Source organism: Patella vulgata, chromosome 1 (assembly GCF_932274485.2).
Source record: "Patella vulgata chromosome 1, xgPatVulg1.2, whole genome shotgun sequence".
Taxonomy (NCBI): domain Eukaryota; kingdom Metazoa; phylum Mollusca; class Gastropoda; family Patellidae; genus Patella; species Patella vulgata.
Genome location: NC_065879.2, coordinates 37,672,912 through 37,687,136, shown reverse-complemented (window position 1 = coordinate 37,687,136; position 14,225 = coordinate 37,672,912). Strand labels below are relative to the sequence as shown.

At 32.5% G+C, this 14,225-nt stretch overlaps 2 protein-coding genes across 12 annotated transcripts in view; one reads left to right on the top strand and one right to left on the bottom strand.

The window, feature by feature from the left end:
* Positions 1–12,747, top strand: part of LOC126816170 (sodium/hydrogen exchanger 9) — a 59,186-nt gene extending 46,439 nt beyond the window's left edge. For 8 of the 11 annotated variants that reach the window (XR_007678253.1, XM_050542473.1, XM_050542436.1 and 5 more), the window contains one exon: positions 8,327–12,747. Coding sequence is in view for 5 of the 11 variants with exons in the window: in XM_050542473.1 (XP_050398430.1) it covers positions 8,327–8,422 (96 nt within the window). In the remaining 6 variants the exon portion in view is untranslated. Of the gene's footprint in view, positions 1–1,845; positions 1,871–8,326 lie in introns of all 11 variants that reach the window. The other 3 variants (XM_050542464.1, XM_050542457.1, XM_050542483.1) reach the window with 2 other exon arrangements.
* Positions 3,137–7,671, bottom strand: LOC126816146 (von Willebrand factor A domain-containing protein 3B). Its single transcript, XM_050542363.2, has one exon. It carries the CDS (start codon positions 7,386–7,388, stop codon positions 4,860–4,862), a length of 2,529 nt encoding a protein of 842 aa, XP_050398320.1. The 5' UTR covers positions 7,389–7,671; the 3' UTR covers positions 3,137–4,859.
* Positions 12,748–14,225: the final 1,478 nt, after the last annotated feature.

Below are 14,225 nucleotides of genomic sequence, written 5' to 3'. Positions count from 1 at the left end.
CGAGAAAGTTCCACAAGATTTTCCGGTGTGGTTTCCCTTTGTCAGTAGTGCAGGACAGAGGGGTTGACAAGGAACAGTGTCTAGTTATTTGGATGGGACAAAATACCAAGGTCCTATTGCGCTTTTGACAGTTGCAATTTCAAATGCCTGTCTTCATTACATTTCAGTATAAGTAAGTTGCCGAATATCCTCACACAAGTTGAAGTTTGTAGCAAAATTCATTTAATTTTGCTTCCATATCCCTGAAATCACAAGTGAGCTGATCCGTATTAGAGAATGAACTAAATTATATCCATAAATAATTGCCAGCCTGTAAAAATGCATATAGTGAAGACGAAATACACACTAAAAGTCTTAAAAATACATTACAATCTGACATTGATTTAATGGCCAATTGATCAAATAATGCAGTTGCATAGTCATCACATTGTTTTGTTTTTTAAGTTTCTGCTTTTGTTTCATGCGTCAAATGATTTCAGTGCAAGAAATAATAAGGATAGATAGAATATTTGTCAATTTGACAATTCTGTGATTCATAAAGTTAAAAACTTCAAATCTACAACAATGACTGTGTTGAGAAATTATTATCTGGGTGCTGGATTAAGATAATTTGGGATATGAATTGCGGAAAATATAATTTAATGAGTTGAATTTCATACATGTTACAAGTGCATGTTTAGTATGATGTTATTCATGAAGTTTTGTAAATGTTTTTATTATGCATGATTCTAAATGTACATATATAGAAGATATGTAAAAACAAATACTTAATAATATAGCAATCTATAGTCAATCAATCATATAAACACTTTTATCCCAATAAGTTTTTTTTGAAAGAAGCTTTATTTAGTTTTTAATCACTAATTAAAGGAGCTTAATCGCTAATCTTTGGGACCTAGAAATTGACACAAATGGGTCGCAACACATATAATAATGTACATGTAATATGAATGTATATAAACTAATTTACATTCAATAGTTTCAGTTTTTACTGTAATTTCTAATTAGTTATGTTCGGCAAAATATGCCATAAGTCTCAATCGAATGGCAACCTCTACCGTCAGGTTATTCCAGTCTACACTGATAGTATTTATTGTGCATGCTTTCCAGATAATTATATGGCATCACTGTTTGACATGACTTGTGGAATATGTCTAACCTCGTTCTTTGAGTCGCTTGGCACTGAAACGCTTATGGTACACGATTCATGTATCAGTGGGAACATTTTTATTTTGTCTTAAATATTGAATATCAGAAGCCCATCTTTTCCCGGTAAGATCACAACATCAATGTTGATTTAAATTGACAGATAATTTGTGTTTTCAATGTCAAAGACTTTGGATTATATTAAGTTAGAGACTTAGCTACTTTAATATTAATATAGAAATATAGTGATTCAATCACTGATTGATCATTTCACTATTAATAAGCAAATTTTAATACATGTATGTTACTCTATCAGCTATTCAATCACTAAATGACTATGTCACTAGTTGCTTAATTCTAATCAGCCAATTTATATATGTCATACAATATCTATATATAGCTAATTCTGTGAATTGTATTTAGTTCTCAATTTACATAAGTACTATGGGGTATTTAGCGGGAGCATTGTTGAGGTGTCAAACGAAAATTTGTAATATTAAATTAAATCATTTTAAAATTGTGTGGCATATTCCATCTTTTTTTGAAAAACCCTGACAAATCACAATGTATCTTATAATATATAGGAAAATATTATATTCAATTTAGTATTGTATTTAATTATTGTGTTGATTTGTGTACTAACCATTCATTTTTAACCTAACAATTTTTTTTCATTTCTTTTTAACAATTTGATTGCAGTTTGAAGTAACAGCTGATGCATGAGGTAGTTTATATTTGACGACTTCCATTCTTTTCTCTTCTCTTTGTTTCCAAACACTTAAATCTGGGTGTATATTGTTGTTACCAATTTCCATTAATGCGACAGCCAAACCAAAATGCTGGCACTTGTTTTGATCGATTTTCGAAGTTGACTTTAATGTCTTTTTTTTCCCTAGTGCACAAAAATTAGAAATTAATATTTTTGGAGAAAATAGTTCAAATTCGTTAAAATTAATTGGAAAAAAAAAAAAAAAGCTTTATCGATCTTGGCGGCTACGGTTCTTGTAAGCTGCTGTTGGGTGTACATTACCATGCTATGGCAGGCTGCCCTTTCTAATTCTGTGCTGTTGACACTTGGATATCAATTTGTTCTTTCCTAGTTATTAGCCAAAATATTCTGGGTATATTATAATGGATATTTAGCAGGGTATCTTTAAGGTCACTTACCACTGCCTTATACCTATGTCTTGTGTTTGTTGTGATGGGTGTTTTGGTGTCTGTAGTTTTCTAGCTTTAATTGTATTTCAATACATGTTTTTTTGTTTGTTATACTTTTTGTGTTTTAATTTTAGAATTCTGTTTCAAAATCTTTTTTTTTTTTTTTTATGTTTAACTTATGTTATGTTAATATAATTTATTAAGATATGTAGATAACTAGAAATGTTTTATGTTCAAATAGTTTATTTCTTTATAATAATACAAACAAAAGCTGATAAAAACTTAAAATGATCTACATTAGAATGTAAGAATTTCTGGTAGTTAAATTGGAATCAGAGGATTGCAAATATAAGCACCACTTTATTCATCAATTCATTGACCAAGTAAACCATATGTATGAATTATCTTCAGATCAGGACAATGCAACAGAAAAAGTAATGGATTTTCAAATTTTCCTGGAAGCATGCCTTTAGACACACTTAGTGTCAAACCTTTACTTTTTAATGTGCTGTGTGGTAGTCCCTGATAAACTACTATATGACAAATAGGAAAATATAAATCTGTGTATTGTACAGCGATACAAAGATCAAATTGGTTAAGACTGAAAAATTTACCTTTGCAGGATAGAAACTAGTGAAGACTGTTTTCATTTTGACTCATTTTTATGCCGAGTTTGACGATGACCTGACAAGATAGCTAGATTTATTCTTTGAATAATCTGATTTAATTTATTTTGTATATATACCATTACATATTATCTGCCCTTCCACAATACCAATAATCTTAAAATAAATTATCATACCGTACCATACTATATATTACTAAAACCAAATTAATTTTGATTAGTTTATTAACAATAATGATAAGATTCATAACATTATGATAAATTTATAAATAGTTTTAAAGAGTTCATTGAGTTCAGAATATTTAGAGAATAAAATGGAAATCACAGAATACACAGGTACATAATGTTGGAAAACAGAGCCAATTAATAACAAACTACAGTTCAAATGCTAAACTTAATTAGTGCTTCACTGAATTTTACATTTGATGAAAAGAGAGAATTATATTGATAAACATAATCATTAAATGAAATTACATGAATGATTTATTATAATGTAATACAATTTAATATACATGTGCTAAAACTATATAAATGCTTGCAAATTAAATCAAATTAAAATCTAGTTGATCAGTTAATTTGATATAACAATTTTAATGTTGAATGAATTTATAAATCAACCTTTTTACACATAAACCATAAATCTTACTATATTTATTTTGTTTTAAGACTTAAAATTGACTGACAGGTTAAATCTCCAAGGCTGAAATATGTTCAAAACAATATCCCTGGTATTAGATTGAAATACTTTAAAGCGTATATTATTTTATAAACTTGCAATGTACACTTAGATAATTATCGATTATACCTACATTGAACATACATAATATATAGATAACACCTACAGTCAACTGGTAAATAGATTAATATTTAATATGTTTCTATGTATACTAGCTTCTTATTTATTTAAGTTAGGGATTAAGTCAAAAGACTTTTGAGATCAATAAATAAGAATACTGCATAATACTAAGGTTATATACGAGACATTACATGACTATTAATGGAGATCCAAATCTTAAAGGGGGCTTGGACTTGACATCATTTTCTTTTAACTTGTCAATGTCAATATAAAAGAGATTAACTTTTAAAAAATATATTCTAAATTTAGTCATGCATTATCTACATTATGGGTCAACATACAGTTTGCCTTATAATATAATTTTATGATCAGCTCTTATCACAAGGTTGTTTAAACCAGGGATATATTATTCAGACCCACAGGAAGAGGATTTCATAATCAAATAATTTATAACCCAAACACAGCAGTGCATGGTTGAAATACTAATTTAAACTAGAACTTAAATAGCAGATTAATTCAACACCTGTTTATATAATAGAGAGATAAAGATTACATAGGGTAATAATGATCTCTTAATCAGATATCAGTTTTCTGAGACGAAGTGACATGACACATGTATAGAAAGCCAAAGATACATAATTCCTCAAAATTTATATGGTTATATTCTGTAATCATATGCTTGGCCCAGTGCATATTTCATATCTCCAATTAACTATTGGTCTAAATGATTATTTGGATAAAAATATGAAATAAACAGCAAATTGTTTTTTTTATTTTATGACCAAACAACTTAAAATGCAATGTTTTAGCTTAAGATACAATACGCTTGAAAACAGCAGTACCCAGGAAAATTACATACCTATCAATAAAAGGTCTTAGGAGACCTGTTGCATTGTGCATTCCTATCAAATGAAAAAAAATACCTTAATATATTACACCCTAATAACTTGATTATTTAGAAATTCATTACTAAATGTGTGTTTGTATACTACCGTAACCGGGTTGAGATCTACTACAATTACAAATTATTACAGTACAAACTGATCTGAAATTAATATTAATAGGGTACTATCACAGAATGTTCACAATATTTTACATTTATCACATTTGCATTGAATATCCTTGCCTAAAATGTCATTGTTCAGCTTGTAACAGATTTGTTGAATCGGACACTGGATCGGTCTCCTTAGGAACAGATTCAGAGTATGAGACATTTTGTGACTCAGTAATAGAGTTAATAACGTTAGCTGAATCTGAGACATTTACAGAGTCTGAGACATTAACAGATCCTGAGACATTAACAGACTCCTCACCATTCACTGAGTCTGAGACAGATTTAGATTTGGAAAATGCAACTTTAGACTGTCTGGGTTTTGCTGCTTTAGACTTTTTACGTTTAATTGTCACAGATCTATTTGGCGGTTTTGGATGATATTTCAACTGAGGGGGAGCACTTGTTGGTCTTGTGAAAGGGGTAAAAGGAAAGGTGTTGTTGCATGTTTTGACAATTCTTGACGAATGAACACAAGTACGATCTTGGGGATGCTTGTTTTTATTTTGTTGTAACTCTTTTATTCCACTTTCCCAGCACACAGTTTGACACTGGTCTCTGAGTTTTGCTATCCTCTTCAAATTTTCCATCCCACGGTTGTATTCATTTTGAAGAAGTTTCAAATCCTCACTAATCCATGGCTGAGGTTGACTTTCATCCATGTAATATTCAGAAAAATGATGGAACCGTCCTCCAGTATTACATGCTAACTCATACAGGAACTGGTTTCCATCTGTGTTATTACAATTAAAAGCTATTGTGTGGATTGGGAGTTTATTTTGATGGAGAACTTGTGCTATTATAGACTTTGGGGGTTGGTCGGGACAGCCATCTGTCAGTAGATATACTGCATCTGCCATGGGATCAGCCATGGCATATTGCAGGGCAGCATGGGTATTGGTTGATCCTGAACAGGTTAAAGCTTGAATCCAGTTCCAGGCACTCTGTAAAGAATGTGGTTTTATGTCAACTAGTCTTGAACTCCAGGCTTCAACTATTGAGCCAAAACTGATGATATTAAATCTCTTTTTGTGTCTCAGCTGTTCATGAATTAACCTATAAAGTTTCTCTTTCACAAATTGAATATTGGGCTCCATAGAAGCAGAACAGTCTATAATAATATAAATACTATCTTCAATTATTGTTCCAAAGACTGCTCTACTACCTTTTTTTAACCAGTTGATCCTTTCCTGTATTTTGTTCAGTGCCACAGTAATCCTCTGTTCGTAGTTTCTGTGAATTCCTGGAGTGACAATCACATGTTTGATAGTGCCATCACTCCAATTTACAGCCGGGAAAAGACTTTCACAGTAAACAGCGTCTACCAGTTTCTTATCATGACATGTAGCAGAATGGTACACATTTGTCACACCTTCAACATGATCAAAAGTCACTTTGGAAAGGGCATCACAAAACTCTAGCTTGTTGATCTCCAGACCATACCTTCTCAACCATTCAGCAGATCCCATACTAGATTCTTTTCTTACCACTATATTTCCATTTCTCCCTTTCCTTCGTCCCTTTGTCTTATCATCTTCCTCTTTAGGTGCATCCCAGTTACTATCTTTTATGAGTTGTTCAATGAATGTAAGGGTATTCCTTGCTTCTTCAAATTCTTCAAACAAAATTAGAACATCTTCTCTGATGCCAGCACCTTCAGGCATGCCACCATACATATTCTTCTTCAAAACTAGGGAGCTTCCACCACTGTCAACGCCATCGGCATCATAAGTTACCATTTCCATAGTGACAGCATACGCATGGAATCGGGCATTTGTACATTTTGCAAGATCTTTTAAATAATGAATTGTATCAATATTATCACAGTTGTAAGAGACAATATGAACTGGTATAGAAGGATTGGCACTGGACAATCTTTCAAGGAACACGCCTCTGCATGAATCTATAGTTGAGCCTTCTGTCAAAAAGTACACTGCCTCATTACTTTTATCTTCCAGCGCTTTTAGAACAGCTTCACAGCCTGCTGTTGAGGAGACTGGAGCTAGTCTATCACAATCCTTAATCCATTGTGATGCCTCATATAATGTGTCATGAGTTACAGGGACACATTGCTCTCGAAATAATTTCATGTCCTCAGCTGATCGAATTAAATTAAATTTACTTATTTGAGATATTTGTTCTTGTAGTACCAACTGAAATGCCCCAAAAAACTGATTGAATTGTTGTGGTGAAATGTTCTTTATATCTAACACAATAGTCACTGATTTTTCTTCCATCACTCCAAATGTTCGTCTGCTCTCCGAAGTCAGCCATGACAGCCGTCTATCAAACAAGTTTATTACTTGGGATAATCTGTTTTTAATTTGTACCAGTTTTTCTTTAGAACACTTCAAATTGTAGGTGTTTCCATCCTTACGAAAAGCTCGCATGAACAATGATCCTCCATAACGTGATGCAACTGGTCTCTTTAAATTTGTGTCGTAATCGTCGCTTAATTTAAAGCCTATTGTCGGTAGCAATTGATGCATAGTTAATTTGTTTTTCTTAAGTCCATAGTTCTTCAACCAGGCTCTCGATGAAACCAATGGCCTCACATCCAGTTCCCATTTTAGCTTTGACTGTCGCCTACTCCTTGCTTGACGGTCCACCATTTTGGCATTAAAAATTCTAACTAAATGCCGGCCTTTTTGCACAGAAGATGAAACTGTCAAATGTAACACATATCGATAACGGTTTGTTTACCGGTTGTGAAGGAAGCTCCCTAGTCTCTGTTACCTAGTCACTTTGACTGTAGCCTATTGCGCTTCTTTATAAGAACTAACTTATTGTACAAAGCTACCTGGTTATGTTGTGACGTGTCTGTCGGGTGTTTGAAAGACAACACTGCTTTTATAATTAACGACTGGTATAACTAGACTAATCATTGTGCGCTCGACACCATATTGAAGTAATCTTGGTAATAAGGGCTCAAATATGACAAATTATTCGGGTGGTATCGATAATAGTATGTTATAATAATACTTATATCGATAAGTACCATAAGTGGATAGTTCAGGATAGATGTACGTTCTTTGATTGTGTATATTTTGTTATACAAATTTATACCGCATATAAGCCGTTATATTCATAGTAGTATATTCGACGATCACTTGTAAACTTGAGTCGTATAAGCATTCTTATATATATACTGAAATATGCAAAAATCGATATCGAAAAGAAATAGCTAGATATGTGTGATCATACTCATTACCAATTGACTTAATCTCAATATTTAAGAATAGTGCTCAAATTGAGATTATAATTAGAACGACTTAATTAAGAGCGGTGTTTGCGGTCACAAGTAAAATGTATTTGGCGATTTATTTTGCAAGATAGACAAAAATATTATTTCTACCAACTGATGACCCGTCTAATATTATATGCACATTGCACGTCTTAATTTATTTATTAAAAGTTTGAAAAACGCCATTATTTAATTTGAAGCGATTTCATTTAATTTAAAACCGATCTTGACAGAGTTTCAGATCTTGCACGATGTTGTCTAGTAAAAATATTTATTAATTGCAAATCATTTTGTCTCTCTTTTTAGTATGAGGAACACCCGGGAGGAGATTTGGGATTGGGTCATGCAGCTCCTGTTAGTGTCCGTGTTAATATTCAAGGAGGACCTGGCCACAAATTGTGATAGGATGAACACTGCAAAGCAAGTTTGGTCTTACACCACAAGCTATTCGTTATTCCATGCATAAAATTGTTTTATTTTCCAAAAACAATCCCAAACATCAAAAGCATCATACACTTGTTATTTTTTATGTCATTGTCCCATTTTGATAATAAGACCATATTTATCATGTGTAGGCAACAGTCCCAAAGTTTGTACACAAAAACGGTATCCTTTGTGATAGTCTTTTTTTTTAAGCAGAGAATGTTAATAGAACCATACACTGTTTAGCTTTTGTTTGCAAATTTAATGTAGAGTTCCTATGTATACTTATTGTTGTTTATTTTTATGTACAAAATATAGAGTTATATGTAAAAAATATATTCCCCCGAACATAATTACACTATCTGGTCGACCCTGGATAAGAAACCTCATAATTCAACCCTCTGTGTTTCGAGATAAGTGATAATACTATATAGTTTTACCTGGCAAAACCCCAGTGCTAATCACACGGGGATTCAAACAGTAAAACGTTCAATTTTGTCTTCAAAACAACGATTGATTATTTATAACATTTCTACCAAATCCAACTACAGTTAATAATTAAGCATATAATCCTACCTGACACGAGTACAAATCATCTCTTTTAAACTGAACCGATAATGACTGACTTTCCGGCATTTTAAATTTGACATCTTTATGTTATGGAGGCGGGGCTAAAATATGTCATGTACAACAGCCATCAAAAGACGCGAAAGTAGGATAACGTTTATAGGTCGCAAGAATGGTTTTGTCAATTCTGTTAGAAACACCGCTTGATAACTTGACTGTCAATATTTACAGATAACCGAAAGTTGTTTAACTGCATTCGTCTTGGTATGTTTAACTAGTCTTAATAGTAAAATTAACTATTTTTAAGATGTTACATGCATTAATAAAGAAATTAAATCGGCCAGGTGAAACTAAAGGCATCCAGTCATAGCTAAAAACAAGCGCATCAGTATATCTCAACGTTTTTAGCTACACTCTCTTAGCTAGGTCGACTCACACAACTTTTTTTTTATCTGAAAGTTCGATATTTTTAGCTTATACCATAAAAGACCTTATTCATCACAGAGCTCCTACCATCGTGTCTGCCGTTGTATTACTAATTACTAACACTTTCCCGGTAATGCCACTACTCCTCCAGTTATGTGATTCCCAATTATAGAAGCTATGTTTCTGGTAACAAATGTATTTTTCCTGTTATAAACATAGGCCTATTTTTTAAAAAAAAATCCTTATCGAGAGTTATGCATTTAGGGTTGTGACTGTCGAGGTAATATATTTTTATTGTTAAATGTTCAAAATAAATATAGGATTGAATATTCCACAACCCAAAATGTGTGGCACCATAAAGACCTATTTATAGCAAAGTAAAATGTTTTAAATATTTTGTGGATGTTGTATTAATAATGTTGTCGAACGCAGATAAATTTGATTGATGCTTTACCGTCGATGTTACATGTTTTGGAGAGACATTGGAATTTGACGTCTTATAAATGAATATTAATGATATCTCAAACTAAATGTTACGAACTTGCACACCTAATGGACAAAGTTGGTGTCCACCAATTTTATGTGTGTGATAGAACTGGATAGAACACATGCCAAATATAATTTCAACATGGAGATCTTTGCTACAGTTGATTCCTAACTACGTTTTGAAAATTCAGCAACCGAATCGAAGTGGAGAGAGTAAATAGAGAGAGCCGTAGGCTACGCACTGACGAATTGTTGTTCCGGATCAACCATAGCAAGTATATGTGTTAAAATTATATTTGTTATATGCTAACCATTTCTATCATTTATGTAAAATTAGTGGACACCAACATTATCCTTTTAACTCTTCACATCATCGTTGAATATCCCCTTCTTTCAACTACCCGATTTTAAACCATATTTGGACATGGTTTAAATTGACCAAGTATGCGTTTGGATTGGCTATCATAGAAACGACATCGCGGGCAAAAATATCCTCATTATATGAAATCAAGTTCTACCCGTGTACACACACATTCTCATGATAGCGTGTTGTTCATTACACGTGATCAGTTATTTTTTGAGAACTATGCACGCCACTATGGCAACGTGACGTAAATTAGACCAAAGCATCTCCAGTTTTTGAATAATTAAGTGTCAGTTGTGGATATTCAACGTTGGCATCACCTGAAGTTCTGAGACTGTCCTATATACCATAATATTTATATTGTATAATATGTAATCCCTTTTTATCTTATGTTTACTTAATTTTTGTTATAATGTTATTATGTATTTTATTGTTGAAGTTATGAAAGGTTAGAGTTTAAATGAATTTTAAGAGTGAATTAGTCAAATTGCTTATAATATATATATAACTGTTATATTACTCACAGGGGAAATTTTAAATAAATATATTAATGAAATCATAATTTATGCATATTATGTGATATTTTTTATTCCAAATGTCATATTGTATCATACAATTGGTAAGATTGATATTAGAACTAAATGTTGTATATTATTTGCTGAATACTTACATTAATTTAGACTTATTAATTATAAACATGGAGTCTTCTAATTTATATGCCAGATTAAACTGCAAATATACTTTCAGATAATATATAAAAAGGGTCTTTTTCAAAAAACATATTGGTTCATTTATTAGATAGAGAATTGCAATTGTTTTAACAAAATCATTTAGTAGAAAATACGGTTAATTACTCATCTTTGAAAGCGAAACAACATTTGATTTTTGGGAGTATGGTCTTATTGCCCTAAAACTTTGAAATGTATTATTCCAAGCCCGATTTGAAGATTTGTTCTCAAGTTCAGTCTATTTATCTTTACAGTTCATAATTGAATTTAAAATTCAAGATCACTTGACTGTGTATCTCATCTCATTTTTATATTTTTTATCAAACTTTAATTGCTCCACACCATCGTGTTTTTTTTTTATTTTGAGTGTATTTTCTATTTTAGTGTTTGTGCATAAGTCAACCATTGTTTACCTATGTAAATCTCCACAGACTTTCGATTGTCGTTATTGTGTCTTATTTATTGGTTTTGTTACATTTTAATTAAATGTATATTAGATTGTATCGAAAACTAAAGTCTTTTGCTCGGATGTCAACTCTGGATTTCACGCAATGCTTTCATTAATTTTGCTTTTGTTCTGACATATGGCTGAGACCAACGGAACATTGTATCGACTACCAACAAATGTACTGCGTTATTCCGAACTGATGTCAGATAAAAACAAGGATAATTGTTTTGGCTGACGAATCATACACAAAATTAGTAGCAAATATACGTAATTGACCATCAAGATTCTAAACGTTAAAGAGGGCAATCGGTTTTCAAAAATATATCTCTATAAGAATCAATCAAAATACTCATGAGTTGAGTTCTATTAATTATAAAACTGTCTAGGAATAAATCAAATTATTTCAACATGGCTTTAAATAAAAGGCAGGTACATTTGTTTTGTTGTACATGTATTTCTATTTTAGTGATTGTCATGTTCTTTTACCTCTGTAAATCTTTACAATTATTACTATATTATATTTAAGACTTCGTGTCATTTCAGTGTATTTCCTGAATGCACAGTTATAATTTAATGTGTGATTTGGGGTGACAGTTGTTTCACAAAAATATTCTCCTTTATTATATGTTATTTATTGATATTATATTACATTGTATCGAAACCACTATCTCTGGCTCTGATGTTGAGTCTGTATAACACATAACGATGTTGCTATTTCTTGCTTCTGCAACAGGATTTAGACCATTGGAAAATGTATCGAATACCAACAAATCTAGGATTTTTATCCGTATTGACACCTACATAAAAGTTAATAGCAAAAACGGATAATGTAATGAGCTATCAAGGGTCGGTATTCAAAAATATATCAATATAACAGACAATCAAAATCTTCACTTATTTTATTTCTATAAAAAAATAAACGTGTCCAGGAATAAATCAAATTATTTCAACATGTACTTTAAATCAAAGAAATGTACATCGATAGAGTTATCTCCCTTTGTACGGTTTATTGCCATTACTTGCAGGGTCAGGCTAACCCTAAAACTGAAATCACAACAGGATAAACTGAATTTGAACAGTTATTTTTTTTTTCATTTTCGGTCAAAAGCTCCCAAAATGCCAGAATTACCTGCGTTTGTTTTTAAAACAGTTGCACGTTCGTTTTGTCATTTTCCCATTTTCGCCTATGTTCTGTTATTTCTGAATATGATGTGTGTGTGTTTGTTAGAATATGAATTATGTATATATACTTAAATAATAATAAATAAAGCTTGTTTTTAAACAAAAGTATACGCTGTTTGTTAATCTGTGGTGTAGAATCATAACTGTTATCCGAGACCGAACACAAAAGTAAAGAAATTCCTGGTCACTGTAAATATAGCACCACAGGAGCATGGGGTATGGAATCTAGTCTTCGCCTTATGTAAGGTGAATATGCCATAATAAGTCGTTGGGACCGTGGGGGGGGGGGGGGCGGCGTTGGATGGTCCCATGGCTTTAAATGAACATTAAATGTGGTTTAACGTCCCATTTTTCTGCACCGACTCAGCTAATGAAGACGGACATACGCCATATAGTGTACCTTCTCTTATTTCAAATTCTAACTGTAAAGGGTTCTTTTTCGTACACGCCAATTTGCACCCAATATATCCTGGGGTTTTACCCGTTTTTCGTCCCATCCGAATGACTACTTTGTTCTTGCTAGGCCCTTCGTGCTGCACAACTGACAAGGGAAAATCCCGGGGGCGAACCCAAGTCCTTGTTAGCGAGCCACCGTCCCACCCACTAAGCCACCGCGAATCCCATGTGGTTTAGATCGATCATAAGATCTACCATCGAGTTACATGGGTTGACTTTTATCACACACTTGTATGTGGCACGGTGTATAAGGTTGCCTGCCTAAACGCGCGTGTTTCCTATGAGTCGTCCGCCCGCACCACCGCACAAGACCACTATAGCGCAAGCGAATTATTGAAATAAAATTGTACCACCTAGTTCGTGTTGAGTGAACGTTACCCCCCCCCCCCCTTCTGTCTATCTCTTTCTCTCTCTCTCTCTCTCTCTCCCTCTTAGTTGTTGGTTCCAATACCTTTACATAAAATGCTCCTCGCTTGGTTATATTACATTACATTATGAAACGTCGGAATGCCGACGCCGTGGTTTTGACAAAGAAGCGTTCCTAAACAATATACATTTCCTTATTGACAACGCCATATTATTATTTGAGATTAGGGATCAGATAATACAGCAAACGATTGGTTTACCAATGGGAACTGTCCTCTTTTCTTGCTAATGCACGTTTATTTATGAATTCTGCTTTCAGGAACATAAAAGAAAACCTCATTACAATTTTACAAAGTAGCTAAAAGTCTAAACTATACGTTCCGATACATTGATGACATAATAACATCTATTGATGATAACGGAATTTTGAACAAATATAAAAATGAAATATATCCACCTGAACTAATATTAACATTCTGGCACCATAGCTGGATCTGTTCTTATTATAATTTGGATATTAATATAAATAACAGTAAATTTAATGTCGGTATTTTCGGCAAAACGGACAAATTTCGCTTTTATCCGTCAATTTATAGTAACATACCAGATGTTACTCAATATAATGTTTTATTTCCACAGGCATTACGATTTTTAACAAAATATATGTAACGTACAGTGGTCTTTTAGTGTCATACGTTGATTTATACCCTTTTCTTGTAATTTACCTCATATGAAAAATGGCAGTGAAAACGATAAAGA

Coding starts and splice junctions, on each gene's coding strand:
- LOC126816146 (XM_050542363.2), bottom strand. CDS start 7,388: ATGGTGGACCGTCAAGCAAGGAGTAGGCGACAGTCAAAGCTAAAATGG.